Here is a 26,436-nt window from a genome sequence, read left to right as displayed (position 1 = left end):
TGGCTTAAACCCCTAATTCATTACATTAACTTTTCTGGCTTAACCCTTATGCATTGCATTAACATTTCTGGCTTAAACTCCAAATGAATTGCATTAATATTTCTTGCTTAACCCCCTAATAAATTGCATTAACACTTCTGGCTTAAACCCTTAATGCATTGCATTAGCATTTCTCGCTTAAACCCCTCATGCATTCCATTAACATTTCAAGAAGGTTCATTCGACTTAAATCATGTTTGTTTTATCTTTAGTGGTAAATTGTATGAATTGTTTTGTATTGTATGCACAATTGTTAACTTGCCTTGAAAACAAGTACAAGTAAGAGTAAAAATTTGGAGAACAATTAAAAAATATGCATTAATATGACCAAAAATAGTTTGTGGTTGTTGAAATACAGAAAATTAGACTTATATCCTCAAAGCAATTTAGATAAAACATCAGGAGCAAATGTAGATGTTGTCATCCTATCTTCCTTATTCTGATCACCAGTTTTCAAACCGAACCATGTGAGATCATGCTAGACAAGGGACAAAATTGTCACAAAACCAGGTTTTCATTGTGAAAAAAAAATCTGATAAAGGGAGAAAACTCAAACTGAACTTTTGAAATGACCAAAAAAAATTAACCTCCTTTGTAATTTTTTTTTTTTTTTTAATCTATTTTTAGTCGTGGCGACCTTGACATTGGAGATATTGACGTGATTCTTTCGTGGGACACACCGTCTCATGATGGTGAACAAATGTGCCAAATGATTTTAAAATCTCACAATGAATGACATAGTTATGGCAAGGACAAGCTCATTTATGGCCATTTTTGACCTTTGAACTCAAAGTGTGACCTTGACCTTGGAGATATCGACGTAATTATTTCGCGCGACACACCGTCCAATGATGGTGAACAAATGTGCCAAATGATTTTAAAATCTGACGATGAACGACTTAGTTATGGCTCGGACAAGCTCATTTATGGCCATTTTTGACCTTTGAACTCAAAGTGTGACCTTGACCTTGGAGATATCGACGTAATTATTTCGCGCGACACACCGTCCAATGATGGTGAACAAATGTGCCAAATGATTTTAAAATCTGACAATGAACGACATAGTTATGGCCCGGACAAGCTTATTCCGCCAGCCCGCCAGCCAGCCAGCCCGCCAGCCAGCCCGCCCGCATTCGCCAATCTAATAACCAGTTTTTTCCTTCGGAAAACCTGGTTAAAAATTAACATTTTCCGTGTGTGATAAATTCACAAAATGAATATAAAACTTCAGCTACAAGCCTGTGACACTCAAAATTAAAAGCATCACACCCAGAGCATGACTGTTAGCCTGTGACATTTAAAACCATGGTTCACAGTAAGCCTGTGACATTCAAAACCATGGTTCACAGTAAGCCTGTGACATTCAAAACCATGGTCACAGTAAGCCTGTGACGTTTAAAGTCATGATTCACATAAACCTGTGACATTCAAAACCATGATTGACAGTAAGCCTGTGACATTTAAAGCCATGTTTCACAGTAAACCTGTGACATTCAAAACCATGGTTCACAGTAAGCCTGTGACATTCAAAACCATGGTTCACAGTAAGCCTCTTACATTCAAAACCACAGTTCACAGTAAGCCTGCTGATATTCAAATCCATGATTCACATTAAGCCTGTGACAATCAAAACCATGGTTCACAGTAAGCCTGTGACAATCAAAACCATGGTTCACAGTAAGCCTGTGAAATTCAAAACTCTGATTCACAGTAAGCCTGTGGCATTCAAAACCAAGATTCACAGTAAGCCTGTGGCATTAAAATCCATGGTTCGCAGTTAGCCTGTGACATTTAAAACCATGGTTCACAGTAAGCCTTTTACATTAAAAACAATGGTTCACAGTAAGGCTGTTACATTAAAAACCATGATTCTAAGTACACAAATTTAAGCCTGTTACATAAAAAGCACGTTCCTGACGGTCTTTGTGGTGTAGTGGATATTGTGTCAGTCAGCTTCTTGGAGGTCAATGGTTCTATAGATCTCCATCAAAGAAACCAAGTGCTAGTTTTACCCAGGAAACGGACTCAAGAGCGTTTCAATAAGCCTCAAGCCTGTGATGCAATCAAGCAATATTGTCCCCTACCTGCTCCACCATTGTCCGAAATTCAAACCATTGTCAGATTTTTTTTTAAATTTGTTGCCATAGCAACCAGAATTTTTGACGTAGGAACAAAATGAAATGACATGCATAATGCCCATATTGCCCTCTATCCATGTTCCAAGTTTCATGAAAAAATATTACGAACTTTAAGTTATCGCAGGATCCAGAAAAGTGTGACTGACTGACTGACTGACAGACTGACAGAGCGCAAACCAAAAGTCCCCTCCGGTGAAACCGGTAGGGGACAATAAATAGAATTTAACCAAATGACCTCTTTTCTCACTAGCTTACCTCACAGTCATTGGCGTTAGGGTCTGCCTTGTGCTCAAGGAGTACAGACATACAGTTGACGTATCCCCCGTAGGCCGCACACTGTATTGGAGTTCGCCTGTAGAGAAAACATCAGTACATTGTAGGTCCTAGGCGGAATTGTTTAAAAGGTTATCAATTCATTAATAAAATGAATGGTTAATCTTAAAATAAAACACTCATAGATTTGATTATCCTTAGCAAATTTATAGCTGACAAAAAAAATGCACCAAGTACTGTAAAATCATAATATTCGTGGGTTGACAGGAAAATGACCAATGCAAATTCCTCTTCTTTTTTTCACAAAATTAGAAATCCACCATACTTTTAACATGCCACACAAAATACTTAAACTCATAAAGAAGTTGAGCAGCCTAGAACCCCAACATGTCCTTGATATTTGGGTTGACGCAGTACTTTCAACAAACATTACACATACCAAATAATCTAGCTTATATCATAAGGCATTTTAAGGGGCCTTCTCTGAATAAAGGCTGTTATTTGGATCCACAATTAAACAAATTCATGTATTACAGGAAACCATGTAAAAAGCGCACTAAATTTTTTAACATCAAAATGAAGTAAAAAAACAACAAGAGCACCGCATAACGGGTGCCACGCTCAGCTGCAAAAGCTTGTCAGAATTTTTTTTTCTTTTTTTAGAGGTCTCAGTGACCTTGACCTTTGACCTAGTGACCCAAAATGGGTGTGGTGTGTAGAACTCATCAAGGTGCACCTACATATGAAGTTTCAAAGTTGTAGGTGGAATCACTTTGATTTTAGAGGCAATGTAAAGGTATTTGTTAAAGTTTTATATTAGAGGTCACAGTGACCTTGACCTTTAACCTAGTGAGCCAAAAATGGGTGTGGCATGTAGAACTCATCAAGGTGCAACTACATATGAAGTTTCAAAGTTGTAGGTGGAAGCACTTTGATTTTAGAGCCTATGTTAAAGTTGGATATTAGAGGTCACAGTGACCTTGACCTTTGACCTAGTGACCCAAAAATGGATGTGGCATGTAGAACTCATCAAGGTGCATCTACATAATGAAATTTCAAAGTTGTAGGTGGAAGCACTTTGATTTAAGAGCCAATGTGAAGGTTTTAGCACGACGCCACGGCCGACGAGCTGGCTTTAATAATAGCTCGGGTTTTCTTCAAAAACAGCCTCGCTAAAAATTAAGTAAAGAAAACCGTAAAATCTGTCACAATTTTACTATTATAAAATTGTATTGAAGTATAAGCTTACCAACTTTTTTAATTTAAATGCTGGGTTATAAAATCAAACATTGAATAAACCATATGAAGAAGCCAATCTCAGAAAGTACTTTACCCTGAGGAGTCCTTGATATTTGGGTCGACAACGTATTTGATGAGGGTCTGGCAGATGTAGGCGTGGCCTCCCAGTGCAGCCCTGGGGAAGAGAAGATGGGCATGTGGGGAATAGAAAATAAACATCTGGGGAATAGAAAACAAACCTGTGGGGAATAGAAAATAAACATCTGGGGAATTCAAAACAAACAGGTGGAAAATAGAAAATAAACACCTAGGGAATATACAATAAACATATTGTATAGAGGAATAGAAAAAAAACAATTGGTGGAATAGAAAATAAACATGTGGGCAAAATAGAAATATATGAAGTAAGAATTAATAAGTGCATGTTTGGGGATAGAAAAACTGTCTGAATTAATAAATTAATTCTGAGTTCCATGGCCAATTAACTAATCTCACCTAGGAACTTTATAAATATTTATTCTTAACTCGAAAGAATTTCAATTCAGCCACCGTACCAATGCAGGGGTGACCGTCCGTCTTCGTCAAGCATCCCGACGCGTGCCCCATCGTCAATGAGCGTCTGCACGACATCCGTGTGTCCCATCTCGCAGGCTCGGAACAGCGGCGTGTGCTTCATAAAGTCCGTCGCATCGATTTGGGCGCCATTGTTCAACAGGATCTTTACTGAGGAGGCGTGACCTGAGAGCGCGGCAGCATGCAGGGCTGTGAACCAAAATAAGTTTAAACATATTTATGTAAGCTCAATTGCATCGAACATCGAGAGCCTTAGGCTTATTTTAATGCTCCCAAGATTCCTGGGTAGAATCAGTACTTGATATCTTTGTGGGACAGCTAAAGAATACCCCCGCATTTGGAATCAAACTGTGACATTCCTGTCACTTGCCAGACACCATACTCACTATGCCAAGGCGACCTAAACTGGAATTGACCTATTCTTGTCCTATCAGGGTGACCTTAACCGGAATTGACCTATTCTTGTCCTATCAGGGCGACCTAAACCATAATTGACCTATTTTTGTCCTATCGGGGTGACCTAAATTATAATTGACCTATTCTTGTCCTATCAGGACGACCTAAACCGGCATTGACCTATTCTTGTCCTATTGGGGCGACCTTAACCATAATTGACCTACTCTTGTCCTATCAGGGCAACCTAAACTATAATTGACCTATTCTTGTCCTATCAGGGTGACCTTAACCGGAATTGACCTATTCTTGTCCTATCAGGGCGACCTAAACCATAATTGACCTATTTTTGTCCTATCGGGGTGACCTTAATTATAATTGACCTATTCTTGTCCTATCAGGACGACCTAAACCGGCATTGACCTATTCTTGTCCTATTGGGGCGACCTTAACCATAATTGACCTATTCTTGTCCTATCAGGGCAACCTAAACTATAATTGACTTTTCTTGTCCTATCGGGGCAAACTTAACCAGAATTGACCTATTCTTGTCCTATCAGGGCACCTAAACCATAATTGACCTATTCTTGTCCTATCGGAGTGACTTAAACCATAATTGATCTATTCTTGTCCTATCAGGGCAACCTAAACCATACTTGACCTATTCTTGTCCTTTCGGGGTGACCTAAACCATAATTGACCTATTCTTGTCCTATCGGGTTGACCTTAACCATAATTGACCTATTGTTGGCCTATCGGGGCGACCTTAACCATAATTGACCTATTCTTGTCCTATCGGGGCGACCAAAACCATTATTGACCTATTCTTGTCCTATCTGGGTGACTTCAACCATAATTGACCTATTCATGTCCTATCGAGGCAACCTAAACCAGAATTGACCTATTCTTGTCCTATCAGGGTGACCATATATATAATTGACCTATTCTTGTCATATCGGAGTGACCTAAACCATAATTGACCTATTCTTGTCCTATCAGAGCAATCTAAACCATAATTGACCTATTCTTGTCTTATCGGGGTGACCTAAACAATATTTGACCTATTCTTGTCCTATCGAGGCGACCTAAACCGGCATTGACCTATTCTTGTCCTATCGGGGCGACCTAAACAAGAATTGATCTATTCTTGTCCTATCTAGGTTTTTAATACGTGTGACACAGATTTGATACTGTCTGAGTCAATCATAGTACAAATATTTTTTTTCACTATTTACCAATTGATAACAATTATTGCCATTTGCTATATTTAAACTTTGTCTTAGACCAATCTTGAAAATTGTAAGTGGAATTAACCCATTTATGTCTAGCGTCTAGAAAAAAGGCCTTGGCAAACAGCATAAACCCAGATGAGATGCCGCATCATAGACGCCGCATGATGCGGCGTCTCATCAGGGTATGCGCTGTTTGCTTAGAGGAATTTCTGTAAGAAATATTCTAAATATAGAAAGAAATGTACTAAACATCCCTTATTTTGGAAATAAATTGATCCAATTTAGAAGGAAGGGTGAGTCCACTAGGCATAAATGGGTTAATTATATTATAAGAATATTTAACCAAACCAGCCACTCCATATGACAAAGCAGCACAAGAGGAATATTGCAGACATGACAAGGACAGTTTTATAAATTTTAAGATCTTATTTAAGTAATAAGTTGATATGTAAATGCTTTATTTTTCATGACAAGTTTATTGATAAAAGCTATATTGGGAGTCCATACTTGGCATTGTGCAGTTTAAAATACTCCCAGTGTATACCCATGCTATCTAGTTCACTTAAACCGACCATTATCCTCGTTGCTTTATTGATTAAACACAGCATTGAGTTGAGGTATTTCTTCGTTTGTGCCTAGATAAACTAACCACAAACTGAAGGTGTAATCTTACCACACAGTTCACATGACAGTTTACGTAGTTTGTTTATCGAAGTTTTAACCTTCAAATCACCTTGAGTTGTATCTTAGTTTGAAAGTGGTAGGTTTAGTGCTACTTGTTTAGGACTGCGGACGTGGTTAGATGGGCTTGATATATTCAGCTATTTAATTGAGATCACAGTACTAGTAAAATTCTTTCAGTAAAATGGCAACTTTTTCACAATCAACCATTGACAAGGGATCTGACATAGTCCAAGACTTCTTGTGCTCGACCTGTGAAGACAAGAAATTGGATAATACAGCTGATTTCTACTGTGAATGTTGTGTTAAGTTTTTCTGTGGGAATTGTATTAACCTGCACAGCCAGTTGTTTACTAAACATGACACTTTTGGAAGAAAACACATGAAGAAATGGCCAGTGACAAAGAAAGTGGAAGATTTTCTTCTGAAATGCGATGTCCATAGAGATGAAAACCTGAAAATGTTTTGCGATGAACACAGTGAGCTGTGCTGCACAAATTGTGCATTCCTTAATCACAGGTATAGTTTATTTTGAAGAATAGAAAAAAAACACCCGAAACAAACGTAGGGTTTTCAAACTTCTTTGCAAGCTGGAACTATAATTTTTAGAAAGAAAAAATAATTTTATTATATCAATGAAAAACAAAATATTTCAATAAGAAGTTCATTATTTCATGTACAATAATTATAATAGAAAGAAGACTGCAATTTTAGGCTTTGTAATTGAGTCATGTGTTTTATATCCAGTAAACTGTCTGATCAAATGAATACTTGTGTTTTAGATTTATATAAATGAATATTTTTTATTATACCATTTGTATGTATGTAATATATGCATCTCATTCAGACTTTACCAAAGACTTTTCCCATGATAAAAGCTTTCAATGAATGGGTATTTTAGTATTTTATATAATTTAAAGTGTTTTCCCCTTTACTTTCAGACACTGTCCAAAGGTAACTCTTATATCAGACATAGTAAAAATCCAGTCCACAGACCTTAAAAAACTGTCAGTTTCTATCCAAACAATTTTAGAAGAAATGAGGAAACTTCAAGGCAACCAAGAGGCTAACCTTCAGTATATGCAAAATTCATTTGATGAGCAGTTACAAAAGATACATGAAACTCGGCGAAAAATAAATGCAGCATTAGACACGATTCAACAGAAGACACTGAATGAAATGAAAGATACACTGACAAAACTGCAAGCCTCTTGCAAAGATGATGTTGACAAATGTATCAGTCTTCAGGATGAATTGAAACAACTTCGAGATGCCATTCAGGACATAAGTGATAAAAGCAAGCTGGAACTATCCTTTATAGCTACCAGGAAATGCAAGGACAAAATACATCACTGTGAAACCTTTCTAAAGAAGAACTCTCTTGGGAATAAAGTTTCAGTAACATTCCAGCCTAACAATGAAATTATACAATACTTGTCAACACTGTCAGATCTTGGACAGATTGAACACAGTGCTCAGACATTGATGGTACAAGAGAATCCAAACAAGGTAATCACTGTGCAGGGGAAGTCTGTACACAATGTAAGAATATCAAGTGATTCAGGGGTATGCAATATTGGTGCCATCTGTGTCCTCCCAGAAGGACAGGTCCTGGTAGCAGACGATAATAATAAAACAATCAAGCTGCTTGACCAGCAGCACAAGGTGGTGAGTCACTGTAGTATGACAACGTGGCCATTTCATATGTGTCAGATCACACCCAGTGAAGTGGCTGTGACTTTGAAAAACATACATGAGATCCAGTTCATCACAGTCAACAACAGGAAGCTGGTGACAGGAAGGAAGCTTCAGTTAAAACATGCATGTTTCGGTATTGCCTTCCACAAGGAAGACCTGTATATTACTGATCAGACAGCACTCTACAAGTACACGCTGAGTGGGAAAAAAGTCAGCAAGATGTTCGAGGATAAATCAGGTCCATATACAGGTAAGACTCAGAGTGGATTAATATGGATATGATTAGGAATACGCCAAACAAATAGGTTATAATGTACCATCAATGTATTAATTCAGCTGCAGTTAAGAATACATAGAGGATATTTGTTTATGTCAGTGTAATATCGTTTGTTATTTCACAAGTGATCATACAAAATATATTTTCACGAGTGGGGCAGCCACGAGTGAAATTATTATTTTTCTATGATCACGAGTGAAATAACAAACGATCTTACACTGACATAAACAAATTTTCTGTTTCTTTAATGCCCCTTTTTCAAGAAAGTAATTAACAGCTGTTTCCCTTTCGCTGAAAAGTTACCCTTTTTCGGAGTTTCTCCCGTGGCGTGCCTAAATACATTTCAAAACACAAAATGACGTCATTATATATATAGTGTGACAAAAATACGTCCTTATACCACCGAAATTCTCCAGTTAACCTCTTTTACAATGTAAAAAAACGGTGAAAGGCATAAAATAAGGAGACAATTTGTTGGATTCGGTGGAACGTCCATTTTAACTCACTTCTGATCAAGAAAATATACTTAAATTTAGTTATGATAATCTAAAAATAGAAAGAGAAGTTCCGAAAATGTGTTCTTTTCACCTGTGAAAAGAACCATTTGTTTATTTTCACTGCTGTTATTTCACTGCAGAAATGTCATATTTTATCATTAGGTATAAAAGAAAAGTTAATATTTTTTTTATTTAGACATTCCCTGTATGCTATGTCTAGAAATGTATGTGAATTAAATTTATTTTAATGATATTAAATTTCATGGATAAGTTAAATCAGGGCTATTTGTTGGATCTTAAAAACTGTGTTGTTTTTTAAGTCTGATAATTATATAAGACTTTGGGAATAAAAACTTGGTAAAACATTTTATTTTGTGACTGAACGGAAACTACACAAATTTATTTCTGTTAAATCATATTGATTTTATAGTAGATTCTGCATTTCTTTTTTTTTTAACTATTTGTAACCTGTTTTTTTTTCTAATAAATTATTAAATTACAAAAAAAAAAAACATTAATCATACAATAACACTTTGTGAGATGTGTGTGATAAAATTAATCAAAAAAATTTATTTTAACTTGTGATTGAACGGCAACTACACAAATGTCGGTTGAATCATATTGGTTTCACAGTAGACACCACATTACTACTTTTTTTTATTTGTAACCTGAGCTTTTCATTGTTGTTTTTGTAATTTAAATTTTCAATAAAAGGTGTTAACTTATAATTTTATCAAGTATTGATGACACATTTTTTCAATTTCAATAACAACCATATCTATAGTTATTATTTTGTATGATAGTCATGTAAAATATTTCAATGTGTGTCAATGAATGTGTAATCATGTGTACATGTTTGGTAGATTTATTATAACTGCATGTAGTTACACCAACTAACACACATTATTAAGTATTGTTTCCTTCCATGCTTTGGTGAAAGACTTCAAATCTTAAAGCACAAACACAAGTCAAATATAAACATGTCAACATAAAGAGAAAACAAAACACTGGAACAAAACTTTAATACTAATAATTATTATATAGTATCTGTTCTTTACCATTATTAATACAGTTGTAATAAGATTTTTTATTGACTACTATACATATAATTCAATATCTTAATGTCACTCTGTGTTGCAGTATATAGGTGTGCTGTGAGTCCCACAGGGGACAAGTTGTACATCACCGACACCTCCCATGACAAGCTCCTCACCCTGGCCAGGGATGGTTCAGTCCTGGCCACCTTCACTGACCCTGCACTACAAGGCCAAGGTGGTATACACGTTACACCTGCAGGCCAGGTGCTGGTATGTGGAGGCAGCTCACACACTATCATACAGGTGGACGATGAGGGCAGAAAGAAGCTGGCTATTCTTGCTACAAAGGAGGATGGAGTGGTGAACCCACGGTCAGTCTGCTACAACAGACACACTGCATCCATCCTTGTGGGACTTTATTACAACAACATCCTGGTGTTCAAAGTGCAATAGCATAACTCTACGTGTATCCTGATTGATGATTCAAATTATTTATTGCCATTGAATTATGTTGTGCATTAAAATATGTTTGTGTTATAAAACTACAACAATGTTTTTATTATTACAGATGCATTTACTTTGTAAACAAATAATGTCATTAGTTGAAAGAATATAAAGACTTTCTGGGATTATAAGAACTATTATAGAATATATTATATTGTTGCAACTACATGCATTACTATTGTTTTATATTTCTCTTTTACTTAACAAGGTGTCTAGAACTGCTAGACAAATTTTAGTTTGGAATATAATGTCTGTAATTTACATAACATAAATAATATTTTGAATCTATATATAGGCAGTCATTTCTTTTTACATAAATTAAACAATTATTTAAGATTACTGAAAAAAAATGATTCCTTGAATTTGAAGCATCATGAATGGTTTTGTTTCCCGCACTGAAAAAAAATTTCTTTTGTAATATTTAATTACATTTCAGCATTGCTGTCTAACAAAAGTTTCGATCTAAATTAATATCCAATGAAATTTTGATATTTTATGCAAGTAGACCTTAATGCATTAATGTTCAATCAGCATGACCAATATGAAAAATGCAGTGTGATTTTACAGTGTGAAACTATTCGATAAAATTTAGATATGTTAAGCAGCTACGGCAGTTTGACACTGTCAAAATAAATTATTTTTGTGTGTACCCCTTTATATTTAGTTTAGTTTAAACCTATTTATTTTAGCTTGATCGCATAGAAAGCCTAAGGCTTATTTTAAACACTCTTGAGTCCATTTCATGGTCCTAGAAGCAGTATTTGGTATGTATTGAAAAGATCTTAAGAACGCTCCTACGATGGGGATCGAACCCGTTAACTCCCGGTCGCTAGGCAGACATCATATCCACTACGCCAAGGCGACCCTTTATATTTGTCAGAGCATTTATATGTGCAGGTTGTGTTATCATATATACAAATTAGTATTATATTGCATTCTGTGCACTGGTATATATTTTAGCAGGTTGTTGTTCCTCATTGTTCCTAATTTACATTCCAACATATTGAAGTACCTATTTGACAAACGCCAGCATTCCGGCTGCAATTGTGGCATCTCTGTAAATGCAATACATTACATCTTGCAGGTTATCAAGGTCAGTGCGCAGTTAGCGGGTTTAAAAGTTCTGTTGACATAATCCCATTTGCTTGACAAGAAACTTCTTTAAAAAAGATTTATGACTATACAATGATTATCATGAGCTGAACGCAGGAAATTTAGGTTAGACATTCAATTAATCAAAAATTGTGTCACCAGTTCTAGTTTTCCCAGACAAAAACCATTCCATTTAGATAAATTGTGTGTGCCTGGAATTCATCTATATATATTTGTTGTTTGTTTTCATCTCATTTGTTTAAGTACATTCACTTTAATTTATTCTGAAAATAGTTAGACTTCTGAGGGGTTTTCTTCTACAAAATTGATTACTAAAATGAGTCAACTGAAAACAACAACAATAATACTTAGAATGAAGATTGTATTTTATACCTGTTTCTTACTCAGTTAAAGCAATAAGTAATGACACTATTATCGTTTGCGCATTTTCTTATACACTAACGCTTTATGCAGACATCCATGAGTAAACTAATACTAAATGTCTTGAATAATTGTGTATATAAATTATGATAATGTCAATTTTTTCTATACGTGCTTATATGAAAACACCATATTTTGCCAACCAGTGGGCAGAGTCTAAACTTTGCGCGTGATGTCACTCATCTACTCATACATTCCATACTGGCCGCTCAAAGAGTAAACGATCATGTTAGAATATTCCTTGAGAAAATCCTTCATGAAAAATAATAGATTCTAAAGGATTTTTTAACTAGACCTATTACAGAAACGTGATAATGCAGTCAAATTAAATTTAAAAACATGGTTATAATAAAATGTTAATGTTCTAGTAAATATATAAGGCTTTTTTCTTGACAAACAAGAAATTTACAACTTGCGTATCACAACGTCATTAAATGATGAGTTCTTGTGCTCATTCCCAGTTTTGGCATATCTGCTGTGCTCTATAAAATTTATCAGCGTTTTGCAAAGAACGCTGTAAAATAACGAAAACTTATCACTAAATATAAGAAAATGACTGCAATCTACATTTATAATTCATATTGCTTTGTCAACTTGCTATAAATTGCTTTGTCAACTTGCTATCATAACATTAACTTCATATAATTTTATATATACAGTACTGTTCTTTAAATTTTGCCTCTTTAAAAAATAAAATGGGAAACTGTGTTTTATTTTTTATAAATGGAAAATATACTCATAGTATTTAAACATTATTTCTAGAATGTTCTTCTTCATACATTGAATACCTAAGGGCAATGTTCTTATCAGCTCCAATATCTTTTTGTAAAGGTGCGTCTGATCTCCCCCTTTTTGTAAAATAATGGAATAAACCATGCAGCGTACTTGATTTGAAAGCAATGACAAATAGAATAGCAATATAAATAGCGTTTTAGGGATAGTCTTTCAAAACTATACAGTTTAACCAAATGATTCATAGCCATTATCAAAGGGCCATTTTTGTTTTTTTGTGAACCTTGTCATTTAAATTATAATGTTCCATTCATCATTTTTGTCCTTCATTGAGAACTGCAGTGTGTATTCCCTATTCTCTAAAGGTATTTTTCCTCCTCTGTCATGGATTTTCCGCCATAATTGCCTTTATATTTAACAATTAAAAACAACTACATTTGTAAATATCTTAATGAATTCAACACTCATAATGACGTAACTTTTGGTTCAAGAATGTAGTCAGACATATAGGATTTTACGTTGCTACGCATACATGTTTCATAGGTCATTATTCCAAGATTGCTTAAAATGGAGGGAAAAAAATCAAATCTCTGAACAATAAAAAATCAAATCGAATTCGAGACGGACATATTATCAATAATAGGGGTTAATAAAATGCTTGTGTCTGTCAACAATGAAGAATACTTCTTACACACAAACAATATTTATAATAAATTTAAACAGTGAATGAATGTCTGATAAAGTTAGTGTTTGTTAATTGGAGTTCAGCCTTCTCTCAAAGAAAAAACATTTAAAATGATTAGTGCTGCAACCATACGCCCAAAACTGTATTGCAATATATTGTCAGTTCAAAAACCCGTATTGCAATATATTGCAATATATTGTTTACTTGTACCAGAATTATAACTCACCAGATAATCACCAAAAACAACTTAATTACATGAACATAACCTTTGTATTGTATGTTTATTGTGTTGTTAAACAACACTTTTTCCCTTGAAATTGTCTATAAAGTCAAACTCGGTGTTCGTTTCGTCTGCCATTTTGAGAACTATTATAAAAGCCGACAAGAAGAATAATAACCCGCAAGAGAATTGTGGATGTTTAAAAGCCGGTCGTGTAACCTATCAGAAAGCTGTTACGTAAAAAAAAATTTGATCATTATTCCTTCTGTTTATAATAACATCAATTTACATTTTTTATTATGTAATTAATTGTGTTTTATTTTCCAATTTTCCATAAGCTTCATTTTAAATTTTACAGTATGACATGTTAAAGCAGGTCGTATTGCAATTCAATATGCGGATTGCGTATTGCGATATATACTGATATACCGATATATTGTAGCTGAGCTCTAATCAAAGCACTGAAAGTACTGGTTTGACGATGCTTTTGAAGAGGATGGATATATAGAGGATATTTGTTGGTTTTGGCGGAATATCATTTTTCCAGAAAAACAGCGTAAAATATCGATATTTTCACTGTTAATTTTCACTGTTTAAAACAGTGAAATACCAGTTTATTTCACTGATATTTCTGTATAAATCACCGGAAAGCAAAAAATAAATAAGCATCCATTTAAGTTTATCTACATCACCGCAATTGTGTAATTTTTATTGCTTGTCATTTATCCGCAGGTCAATAGTTAATGGTTGTGGTGCAATCATTTCCGTTCTTGGACACTGCACTCCCTTCAATGAGATTTATTTACCTAAATATCTCATATTTGAACTTACAATTATTTTGGGAGTAATGGTACAGACAACTGGATAATACAGCAACAATATGCTAACCCATTATTTTTCGAGGAACATAATTGAGAATTCCTGTGCTAGCCCCCAATCACAGTATGTTGGGGTATAATAATAGTCAAATTTTGTTTTTCTTCTCAAAAGATTTTCATTGATTATAAGTTGAGGAATATATCATCCAAGACTACAACTTTTAGAAAGCCATTTTTTTTCATTTATTTTTATTGATAAACAAGGTTTTGTAACAATCTTTACTATACATAGATAGCTTTAACAGCACAATGTGGCTCACCTGAAACGGATTGTTTCCTAGTGGTGTTAACTAATTTTTCATGAAGATCTAGAAAAAAAGGCATTGTGAGTATGAAAAAAACTATTTGCGTCTATCCGGTCTAGTTGAGCCTTGTTACATGAGTTCCTACTTTTATTTATTTGAACATTCTGATCAACTGCCATGAAGATCAGGTAAAAAATGTAAGTGTTAACATAGATTTTAATGATTTTAGTTATTGATCAAATGCTTGGAAGCACATGACCCACTTTGGAACGTGACCTGTTAATCACTGAGACTAGACCTTGTGACCTAAATGTTGAATATGCTACTTTCAAGCTTGACATTGAAATCATTTAAAATAATGTTCTAACCAATTTACAAGTGGATCAGAGACAGAATGTGACCACTAACGTATTAACAGACCTTTTCTTATATTTGACCTAGTGCCCTAATTGTTGATAGAATATGAAACCCAAAATGACATAGAAGTGAATAGTTTAATAAGAATCCGGCAAAGAGGTGATACTCAAATTTAAACATTGTAAAATGATATCTTATGTGTTCACAATAAACTTTGGATAAAATACAACAGACAAAGAGTGATAACAAAAGCTCACCTTGTCACATCATAACAAGTGAGCAAAATAACCAAAACTATGACATCATATAATTGCTCAGTTACTTCCAATAACAATAAAATGTTACTTTTGAAACAAATACAATACCTTCCCTTTCTTACTACAGGCCGTTCTAAAACAAGATAGCCCTGTATCGCTCACCCAAAACTCCTTCTATAGTGCCAAAAACTTGTGTATGATTTGACTAAGTTGTAACCTAGCTTTAGCCTGCACATGACCAACTTGCAAATTCAGCTTTTGATTTGATTAAGATGGACATTGTAAGCAATTTTCATGAAAATCAGGAAGATAATGTGACCTGTAGAAAGATAAAGGAAGTTTTCTATATTTTGACCTAATGACCTAGTTTTCGAAAAACTACCAACTTTCAAAATGAAACTTTATTTCATCGAGATAACATTCTGTCTAATTTTCATGAAGATCTTGAAGAAAATGTGACCTCTGGAGTGTTCACTAACCTTTTCTGTGATTTGGTTTGTTGACCTAGTTTGAACCACATATGACCTACTTTCAAACTTAACCTAGAATTGACCGAGATGAATATTAACCAACATAAGACAAACAAGGGCTGTTTGTAAAACATGCACACCCCCCATATGGGCTGTCAGTTGTAGTGGTAGCCATTGTGTGAATATATTTTTTGTCACTGTGACCTTGACCTTTTACCTAGTGACCTGAAAATCAATAGGGATCATCTGCCAGTCATGATCAATTTACCTATGAAGTTTCATGATCCTAAGCCTTACTATTCTTGAGTTATCATCAGGAAACCTTTTTACTGTTATGAATCACTGTGACCTTGACCTTTGACCAAGTGACCTGAAAATCCATAAGGGTTATATACCAGTCATGATTAATGTACCTATGAAGTTTAATGGTCCTAGGGGTAAGCATTTTCGAGTTATCATCCGGATACTATTTTACTGTTTTGAGTCACTTTGACCTTGACCTTTGACCTAGTGACCTAAACATCAATAGGGGTAATCTGCAAGTCATGATCAATGTACCTATGTAGTTTCATGATCCTAGGCCTAAGCATTATAGTCACTGTGACCTTACCCTTTTATCTTGTGACCTGAAAATCAATAGGGTTCATCTGCCAGTCATGATCAATGTACCTATGAAGTTTCATGATCCTAGGCCTAAGCGTTCTTGAGTTATCATCCGGAAACCATCTGGTGGACGGACCAACTGACGGACTGAGCAACATGTGCTAAACAATATACCCCGAACAAGCCACATCAGAAATGCAGCATAACACATTCTAAAAGTAAAAGGCATCTGTGCAATGATATCTTTTCTTCAAATGGTAAGATGAACAAACAAGAGGGCCTAAAAGGCCCAGAGTCTTTCACCTGAGATAACAAGATATTATTGGGACAAATATTGCGACCTTAATTCTTGAAGATCGGAAAATAAATGTGACCTCTTGGGTGTTAACAATGTTTTACTATAGCAATATAAGGAAAAATGCCCCACCCCCTGGCAGCCATGTTTTTCAACCAATTGTAACCATTTTTGAACTGATCCAAGATATCATTGAGACTTATATTCTGGCCAAATTTTATGAAGATTGGAATATAAACATGGCATCCAGCATTCTTGAGTTATCATCCGGAAACCATCTGGTGGACGGTCATACGGACTGACATGTGCAAAACAATATACCCTCTCTTCTTCGAAGGGGGGGCATAATAATACAGTAGAATGAACCAACAAGGGAGGCAACTTGTTATGTCACAATTTGGCAGTGTATAAAAAGTGGTACTTAATTATCTCGCTAAACATGGGTCTAAATTACGTTTAAAAGCTATTTTCTGATTTGATGAAACAGTCCAAAATCATCCAATAAATAAAGTCGAGATATTTATCTTGCCGAACATGCAATGCCATGCCGCATGCAAGCTATTTATAAAGTAAATATCGTAAATCAACAAGTTTGTTATGTTTCAATTTAATTTAATTTAATTTTAATTTTTCGCGGTCATAGACAGTGTTCCTGGCTGAAAACGATTCAATATTACTTTTAAATCATTCATGCATTAGTTTTTAGCAAGAAAGAGGTAGAATATTAGTGTAAAACATTTTTTTTTTCATTTAAACTAATTGTGTCTGCTACAATTTAACGAATGGTTACGGAAATTACCAATTGTACAGATGTTTTGACAGACATATGCAAAACTAAAGAATAGCTTGCATATTTCAAGTTTATCAGCCTTGAAATTACCTATTAATCAAATGAGAATCGAAATTATTAAAATATAAACCAGTAATGTTCATTAACACCAAAATCTTTGGGCACAACCATCATATTTTTGGACACCGTGACGTATTGTTTTTCAGAAACCGACGATCGGTAATTGCCATAACCATATGGAAAATTTCATCACTGACAAGTTTCGTTTCTAATGTTTTTCTCAAATATTCTACCACAACATTATTGTATACCATTACACACATGAATGACAAGTAATAATTCCTTGATTTTGGGGAGGGACACTGTCTATAAATGCTACAAAAAAGCATTAAGGCTAAACTTAAGTGCATACAATATTGAAAAATAAATCATAATTCAAGTGTAGACAAGTGTTCGTTGTATCTGATATATTCATTCATCCACATTGCTCAGACACTCAATAATAATGGAAATTATTACGAATATCTGACAAAAACTTGCATTATTTATTTTTATCTTTAAACTTCCATTTCATAAATGTTTTTTTTGATAAACGTCGTCAATTATTAATTGTATATAGATTTCTCTATAGTTTGAAAAACATTTAGGCAAATATTTCTCATGGAAGATAAAATGCATATAATTAATAAAATATTCCCTTTTAATCAGTATGTTGGTTTATCGGTCAATAACAATATCACTTTGAACATTGAATTATTTAAAAGTTATAACAAACATTAAATGTTCTCAGAACAAATGATTCATAACACATATAACAGATTGATAGGAAGATATGAACAAATCAAGGTTGCTAGGTTGCCCACCTAGAATGGTCCTGTTAGTATGGAAGTACTTGATATATAAATTTATTAGCCTGTCTGTGTTGTTAAGACATAAAATATTTTATGAATGTCTCAAAGCGTAGAATTATTTTGCATTTAGTAAAAGAAAGGCAACATATAACCCTTAAGTGGCTGACAAGAACTTGTGGCTGAATACAACTAAAAAGAGGCATTATGCTTCTTGAAAATAAAAGTAAACATCATTATATATGAATTTTCTGATCAAAAGTGTTATTTTTAGTGAATAGGGGAAATACATTTTCAAGAATAAACAATATACTTATAAATGTTTTGGCGAAGTGCATTGTAGTATTATCATAGTACCAGTTTTGGTCTAAAAAGCCAGTAACATTTTTTAAATTTCATAATCCCTTGTTGCATAAAAAAATCATGAAAAATAGAATTTTCAGAGTAACCTATTAAAATAAAATAAAAAATGCTTTATTAGACCCTAGATATTATTTTTGCAATCATTTTTCATCAATTACAAATGTTTAAAAAAAAAATGTTTCATGCTACTCATGGTACCAGTTTTTTGTAAAAAATTAATTACATTTTTAGCTCATCTATTTTTTGAAAAAAAATTATGAGCTATTGTCATCACCTTGGCGTCGGCGTCGGCATCGGCGTCTGCGTTGACGTCAGCCTCTGCGTCGGCTTCCCGTTAAGTTTTGCGTTTAGGTCCACTTTTCTCAGAAAGTATCAATGCTGTTGCATTCAAACTTGGTACACTTACTTACATTTGTACTATCATTAGGGGACTGGGCAGGCAAAGATAGATAACTCTGGCGTGCATTTTGACAGAATTATATGCCCGTTTTATACTTAGAAAATTGAAAATTTTGGTTAAGTTTTATGTTTAGGTCCATTTTATTCCTTAAGTATCAAAGCTATTGCTTTCATACTTGCAACACTTACTAACTATCATAAGGGGACTGTGCAGGCAAAGTTATGAAACTCTGACTGGCATTTTGACAGAATTATGTGCCCTTTTTATACTTAAAAAATTGAAAATTTGGTTAAGTTTTGTGTTTAGGTCCACTTTATTCCTACAGTATCAAAGCTATTGCTTTCATACTTGCAACACTTACTAACTATCATAAGGGGACTGTGCAGGCAAAGTGATGTAACTCTGACTGGCATTTGGACAATATTATGGGCCCTTTATACTTAGAAAATTGAAAATTTGGTTAAGTTTTGTGTTTTGGTCCACTGTACCCCTAAAGTATCATAGATATTGCTTTCATACTTGGAACACTCGCAAACTATCATAAAAGAACAGTAGAAGGACAAGTTGCATATCTCTGGTTGTCATTTTTACAGAATTATGGCCCTTTTTTGACTTAGTAACTTTTAATATATGGTTAAATTTTGTGTTTCAATCCACTTTACTTCTAAAGCATCAAGGCTATTGCTTTCAAACTTCAAATACTTTCATGCTATCATGAGGTTACTGTACCTGGCAAGTTGAATTTTACCTTGACCTTTGAATGACCTTGACTCTCAAGGCCAAATTATTAAATTTTGCTAAAACTGCCATAACTTCTTTATTTATGATTAGATTTGATTGATACTCTGACAAAACAACTCTTACCTGACATACCACAATAGACTCCACCCAAACCATTACCAACGCCCCCACCCCATTTTTTTATTTTTTTTAAGATCATCTAACAAATGACCACCACACCCTCACACTATACCCCCCCCCCCCCCCCACTCCATCCCACCAAAATTATTTTTTTTTGGAAATGGTTAAAAAACACAAATATTTATTTTTATTATTTTATTATTTTTGAAATACCATTCAACCATCGCACCCAAGAATCCACTCCCCCCCCCCCCCCCCCCACCCCCGAATTTTTTTATTATTTTTGCATTTTTTTTCCGCATTTTTAGAAGATAATGTAATAAATGACCACACCCCCACACTATACACCCCTCTTCACTCCACCCCTCCCTCCTTTGTGATTGAAATTGAGAGTCCCTTCACCTTTAAAAAGAAAATAGATGAGCGGTCTGCCCCCGCAAGGTGGTGCTCTTGTTTAAAAATGCGTTACCCCTTGTTGCCAAAAAATTCATAAAAAATATAATTTTCAAAGATATCCTTTAAAACAAAAAGAAAATGCCTTCTTAAACCTTTAATATTATTCCTTCAAGCATTTTACATCAAAAATTATTTATGTTTGAAAAAATCATTGGTTCATGCTAAATACTGTTTGATATACTGTAAATAATATAACTACACATCCAAGTAGTGAGTCGATCAAACTATTGCAACCGAAACACCTGGTGTGCCAAGGCACCAGCCGAAGTCAAATGCCTTCTGACTTAGTGCATTTTACTATTTATATTTGTATGCATTTGTATATGTTTGAAAAAATGTATAATCTTTAATGACATCTTCTGACCATGCATGTCCTAGATTTCAAAATCCAGGCCCTGGTCTGACACATTGGTAACATTAACGTTAAACTGTTACAAGGCTTCTGAATTTAATTAGCCAGGTCACAGGAAAAGGGCAGTCTAATCAGTATCCAATTAAACTATTTGTCATTGTCAGAAACCCGCTTTTAAGCAAACAGCTTTCAAGCAACTGCAGGCTGAAGTGGATCTAAACTGGCCACAATCGCCTTAATGTCTCTTTTACTGGGATACAATTCATTCAACTTTAAAGAGATCTTTTCACGTTTTGTTAAATTGACAAAAATTGAAAAAAGTTGCATCGGATTCACAAATTTTTGTTTAAGTTATGTTATTTTTAGGAAACAGTATTACTGAACATTTACCATAATAATATAGCCATTATATGCATCTTTTAACGATTTAAAATTATAAAGCGTTGCAACGCGAAACGATTGAATAATTTGGAGAGTTATGTTGTTGTTGTTTAATTGTGTGAAACTACGAAGATTGCTTATATTAGGTATAAAATACGTCAACCATTTATACTTGGCAGAAAAGTCGAGCAGGCTAATGCGTTTTTACTCCTGGACTAAGGGGGTCACTAGTTCAAGCCCTGCGGCGGACTACTTTTTTTTAAAGAATTTTATTCTGGATTTTTAACTAGAGCTTTTAAGATCCAATGTTTACATTTATCAATATAAAGCATTTAATGACTAACTTCAAAACATGTTAAAATCTGTGAAAAGGCCCCTTTAACATAATATCTACTCCTATAAATATGAGGTCGATATACATGGACTAAACGGTAAATTACGTCTAATTATTTGGACTATGATATCAATCAACTACTTAAATAGAAAGAAGAAAGAATTCATACAAACCAGTAAAGAGTTTGTAATCAATGTTGTATTTCAGGACAGCTTGGTGATATGCAAATCCCATATGAGCTGTTGATATCGGGTATCATAGCCTTCAATAAGTCGCAAAATGCTCGAACAAAATTTATAAAGCAAAATGTGACTTAAATTGATAACTTAAAATACCAGTATCATCAGTATGCCAGTTTTGCCTTGTCAATCTGTCGAGATCCAGAAAGTGCTTCATTTCACATTGAATATATCCTTCGAATTCCATTTATTGTTGCATTACTAAATAGCAAAACAAGCCAATTAGAGCTGTAAGAAAGTTTTGACACGAGTGTTATCAAGTCTCTCATGGGCGAAGCCATTGTTGTAGAAAGTGATCCATTCACATCGAATATATCCTTCGAATTCCATCCATTGTTGTCATTAGCGGAGATTTAGTGAATAAATCATTCATATATCATAAATGACAGCTTCTAAATAGCGAAACAAGCCAATTTATGCAGTAAGAAAGTTTTGAATCAAGACTCTCATGGGGGCGGCCATTGTTGAATGTTGAAACACGAACGACAACTCTGCTAGGAGAATGTTATCAATGACGAGCAATCTTTTACGCAGGGGCAGTAACTGAAAAATCGAGTTATCTCAATCGGACTGGCTCGGTCTTTTACATAGGTCGCCATTGTAAAGAATTTTTTTATGGTTATCATACCTTGGACGATGCTGTTCAAGCATCGTCAAAAATTATAATCATTGTAAATGGGTAAAGTCAAACATGGTTTCATTTATATGTAAGTTTATCTGATTATAACCAGATTCATATTCATATTCTGCTGTATTGTGTGTGTCACTCTGTACACTTTACTGTAGTAGCATGTTAGTGAAATTGATGATTTTAAAATGTATATATTAAAATAAAATTAGTACATTAAACAATAAAACTTGAAGTGTGAATGTTGTTCATAGTTGTTGATATTTTCCCCCAAACAGCCAACAAGGTGCTCAAATACAACCCCAAATCTGTGATATTCTGCTATTTTTTCCCCAATAAAAAGGTGAGGCTTTACCCCCTCCAAGTACAAAAACAACAACAACCTGGACCATGAGAGCACTAAACAGCCAACTAACAGACCAACAAAGAGTTGTTTAAAGTAAAACAAGCTCACTCCTATATACCCCCGTAAACTTCGTTTGTGGGGGTATACAAAAAGGGATAAAGCAAGATTTTTTTTTCAATTTCTACCATTCTGATTAATACGTTTGCAACTCAAATATGAATTATATTTACCAAAACTGCTGTCAGATTTGACATGTCTGTCTACAATCCTTATGAGTAATTTTACAAATTGTCATGGTCACATGAAATATCAATGCCACATTTATTTGTCGTCCCATGCAGTCAGCACAAGCTAATCTTGGACGAAACTTTAAGCATCAAGCCCAATTTTCACAGAGCCATCATTATTTTATTCTGGTCTTATAGATAGATCAGTCTGCGCCACACGTGAACATCCAAGGACAAACATGAAATTTTAAGGTCATCATGAGAAATGTCAAGGGCATACCTGTGCCGCCATTCTTGTCGACCTGCTGTATGTCCACGTTGTGTTTGAGGAAGGTCTCCAACACTTGGTCCGCCCCCTTGCCCGCTGCCCACATGAACGCCGTCCTGCCCTCCACATCTGCTTCGTCTGTCACATTGGCACGAGACAGAAACACTTCAACAGTCTCCTGAATCGGATTTAATTGATGTGTTTTTTATGTGCGTACAAAAATGATGTTTCCAAGCATGGCTTCTTGCTTCTAATTTTCTGCAAATAAAATAATGTATGATCTTACTTTACAACGGCATCTTTCCTGATCTCAAAAAATGTATTTTTTAACAAGAGCTGTCAGAGGACAGCGCGCTAGACATTTCGAGTGCTTGACAGTATAACGTAAGCCATCATGGGGAAATTGTTCATATTCAATAATTTATTAGATGATCTTTCAAAAATAAAAAAAGGAAAAACAAATTTAAAAAATTGGGGGGGGGGGAGGGTTGAGAGGGGGTATAATGTGGGTAGTGGTCATTTATTAGATGATCTTTCAAAAATAAAAAAAGGAAAAAAAAATTGTGGGGGGAGTGGGGTAGGGGTGGGGGGTGAGAGAGGGGTATAATGCGGGGTGGGGTAATTTATTAGATGATGTTAAAAAAAAATGGGGGGGGGGTTGGGGGGGGTAGGGAGGGGGGTGAGAGGGGGCTATAATGTGGGCTGTGGTAATTTATTAGATGTTAAAAAAAAAAAAAAATGGGGGGGGGGGGGGTTGGGGGATGGTTGAGGGGGTAGGGAATCTGGGTAGGGGCATGTAGTATTGTTTGGGTCGAATCCATTGTGGTATTCAGGTAAGTGTTGTTTTGTCAAAGTAATATTAAAATGTGATCATACATAAAGAAGCATGGGTGAAAGTTGAAAAAACCCAAAATACTGAAAAAAAAATCTGGGGGCCTGGGGGCCGATAGGGCCCCCGGTGGGGTCCAGGGCAAGGCCCTGGCCAGGGGTCCAGGGGGCCGGAGGCCCCCGGAAGCTCCTGCATTTTAGCTTATTTAAAACGAAGAAATCACTTCTCCTGAGCTTAAAGACACCTGTATTTTTAAGTTATTCAAAACAGAAAAAAACAGTTTGGGTAGAAAATATCTTTAAAATTTCATGTAGATTAACATTGATGAACATATTACAGTAATACATTTTCTTTCTTGTATTTTTATGTAATTAGTTTGAATATTTTATCTAGATATTTTTTAAAGAAATTACTGAAGCACTTAATTTGTCTTCTATCAAAAGATTAAACTTTGAAATTAAAATGAAGCATTTTGTGTAGTGTCTTTTGATCAGATAAAAATTAATTTTTGTAATAAAATAGCTTCTTAATTCTCTTAAACCATGCATTAAAAATCACATTATTTTCACTTGTTAAAACATTATTTCATGATACACCAGAAGTTCAGAACTATATCTTCTTTATTCTTTTCCACTTCCTTCCTGTTCCATCGCTACTTGTGTCCGGTTTCCTCTTAATCCCTGAATGTCTGTTCTTCAACCTTACTAACTTTGCAATTTTTTTGGCACGTTCAAGTTTCAACAGCTGAACTGAAGAGTCCAAAACTGCATCTTCTCTTTTCTTCTTTTCCTCTTTCATTTCCTTCAGATATTTCTGATAACTGGAGTAAGCAGAAATACAGGCCTTTTTCATATTTGGTGTGACTTTAAGGTCTGTACTTTTCACATTTTTTTTCCTAAGAGCGGTCTTCACAATTGCTACGGCTTCATAATTGACAACTGTCATCTTTGTCCGGTCTTTTTCAATAATGTCGTCCATGATGTTGAATGTTGATTCAATCAGTGGTCCACTAAACACAGTCAAAAGTGGCATGACTAGCTTCTTAATGGTTGGGTATCTCATTGCGCAGAAATTATTCAGGTCGAAGACTTTAACCCAGTACCCACTGTCTATACGATCATCTTCTTTATACTTTGCCTGGAGATCCTTTACCTGCAGGTCAACATTGTATATGGAAGCTTCCTGGGACAAAGCTCCAAGGTCTTCTTTAGACAGGACTTGTGGCATCTTTTTGCCAAGATTCTTCATAGCCTGTTCAACCTGACTGTGACCGACAAGTGCAGGATCCAGTACTGTCATCTGTCTGATGGTGTGATTGTTGAGGGGCATCTTCAGCATCTTTATGGCAGCCATGACATACCCAGTTCTAAGATGGCTATAGAATTTTTTTTCCATCAACATGCTTACAACTTGCCACCACTCAATTTTATATTCTTCAAGAACACTTTCAATTGACATCATGATATCTTTTGCAGTAGCATGATTCTGTTTACGTGATCCAAGATGACGCAAGACAATTTGGTTCTCTTCCTCGTCATAGAATTGTATTAGAATGTTTACAATCTTATCGTTATTGTTATTCGTGGCCTCATCCAAATTTAGCGAAACACTTTTCCCTTTGACTTTGTCTGCCACTTCCTGTTTGAAGCTTTTTGCAAGTCCGTGGGTGATAATGTATGTGGCACTCGTCTTCGAAATTGTTGTCTTTCCCAGTGCATGCTTATCTTCACTCAGTCTCTTAGCATAGTTCAGCAAGTCCTCTGCAATACTGAATGGTAAACAGTGTTCACTAATAAAAGCAGCTGTAATAGCTCTTTGCTTGGCAACTCTGTCCTGCATAGACTCCGTTTCAGGCTTGGCTTTTGAGGACCCAGGTAGGACCTGAAATGAACAAATTAATGAGTATTTGAAGATGATTATCCCTAATCAGAGTAATAATGATAGTATGCCTAAGGTAACCAGCATAATAAACAAAAGCTCTTATATTGAACAATTCTTCAGACTGACAGGGGCAGAACAGAAATCAATTTGTAAGTGGTGTGTAACCTATATTTGATTTTAGTATTTTTATTGGGAAATTACATATTGTCACGAGAAGAATGAAGCATTTAACAAAACAATAGTGCCCATCACACAAACATGATGTAAAATAATTATTTTTATGTAGATTTGGGTAGTTTTGGGGTAGATTTGGGAAGATTTTGGTAGATTTGGGTAATTCGTGCCGCCGTTATCCAGACCTTCGCCACCGATCATTC

The 26,436-nt window shown here is 35.0% G+C and overlaps 3 protein-coding genes across 7 annotated transcripts in view; 2 read left to right on the top strand and 1 right to left on the bottom strand.

The window, feature by feature from the left end:
* The window catches only part of LOC127847622 (inversin-like), a 113,073-nt gene that overhangs the window by 64,340 nt on the left and 22,297 nt on the right, over positions 1–26,436 (bottom strand). For all 4 annotated transcript variants that reach the window (XM_052379653.1, XM_052379651.1, XM_052379650.1 and 1 more), the window contains exons 11-14: positions 23,362–23,527; positions 4,244–4,451; positions 3,784–3,864; positions 2,433–2,529 (exon numbers count right to left, since the gene is read on the bottom strand). In XM_052379653.1, coding sequence (XP_052235613.1) covers positions 2,433–2,529; positions 3,784–3,864; positions 4,244–4,451; positions 23,362–23,527 — 552 coding nt within the window. The remainder of the gene's footprint in view (positions 1–2,432; positions 2,530–3,783; positions 3,865–4,243; positions 4,452–23,361; positions 23,528–26,436) is intronic.
* The window catches only part of LOC127847629 (transcription intermediary factor 1-alpha-like), a 194,382-nt gene continuing 174,490 nt past the window's right edge, over positions 6,545–26,436 (top strand). The window contains exon 1 of the mRNA XM_052379665.1: positions 6,545–6,651. The gene's annotated coding sequence lies outside the window, so the exon portion shown is untranslated. The remainder of the gene's footprint in view (positions 6,652–26,436) is intronic.
* LOC127847627 (uncharacterized) overlaps positions 6,551–26,436 on the top strand; it is a 113,845-nt gene continuing 93,959 nt past the window's right edge. Inside the window, exons 1-3 of one of the 2 annotated variants that reach the window (XR_008034082.1) lie at positions 6,551–7,087; positions 7,510–8,516; positions 10,181–11,799. Coding sequence is in view for 1 of the 2 variants with exons in the window: in XM_052379661.1 (XP_052235621.1) it covers positions 6,753–7,087 (335 nt within the window). In the remaining variant the exon portion in view is untranslated. The remainder of the gene's footprint in view (positions 7,088–7,509; positions 8,517–10,180; positions 11,800–26,436) is intronic. The other variant, XM_052379661.1, reaches the window with a different exon arrangement.

This window comes from Dreissena polymorpha, chromosome 10 (genome assembly GCF_020536995.1).
Source record: "Dreissena polymorpha isolate Duluth1 chromosome 10, UMN_Dpol_1.0, whole genome shotgun sequence".
Lineage (NCBI taxonomy): Eukaryota > Metazoa > Mollusca > Bivalvia > Myida > Dreissenidae > Dreissena > Dreissena polymorpha.
The sequence above is the reverse complement of the archived record's forward strand: the minus strand, read 5'-3'. Positions and strand labels throughout refer to the sequence as shown.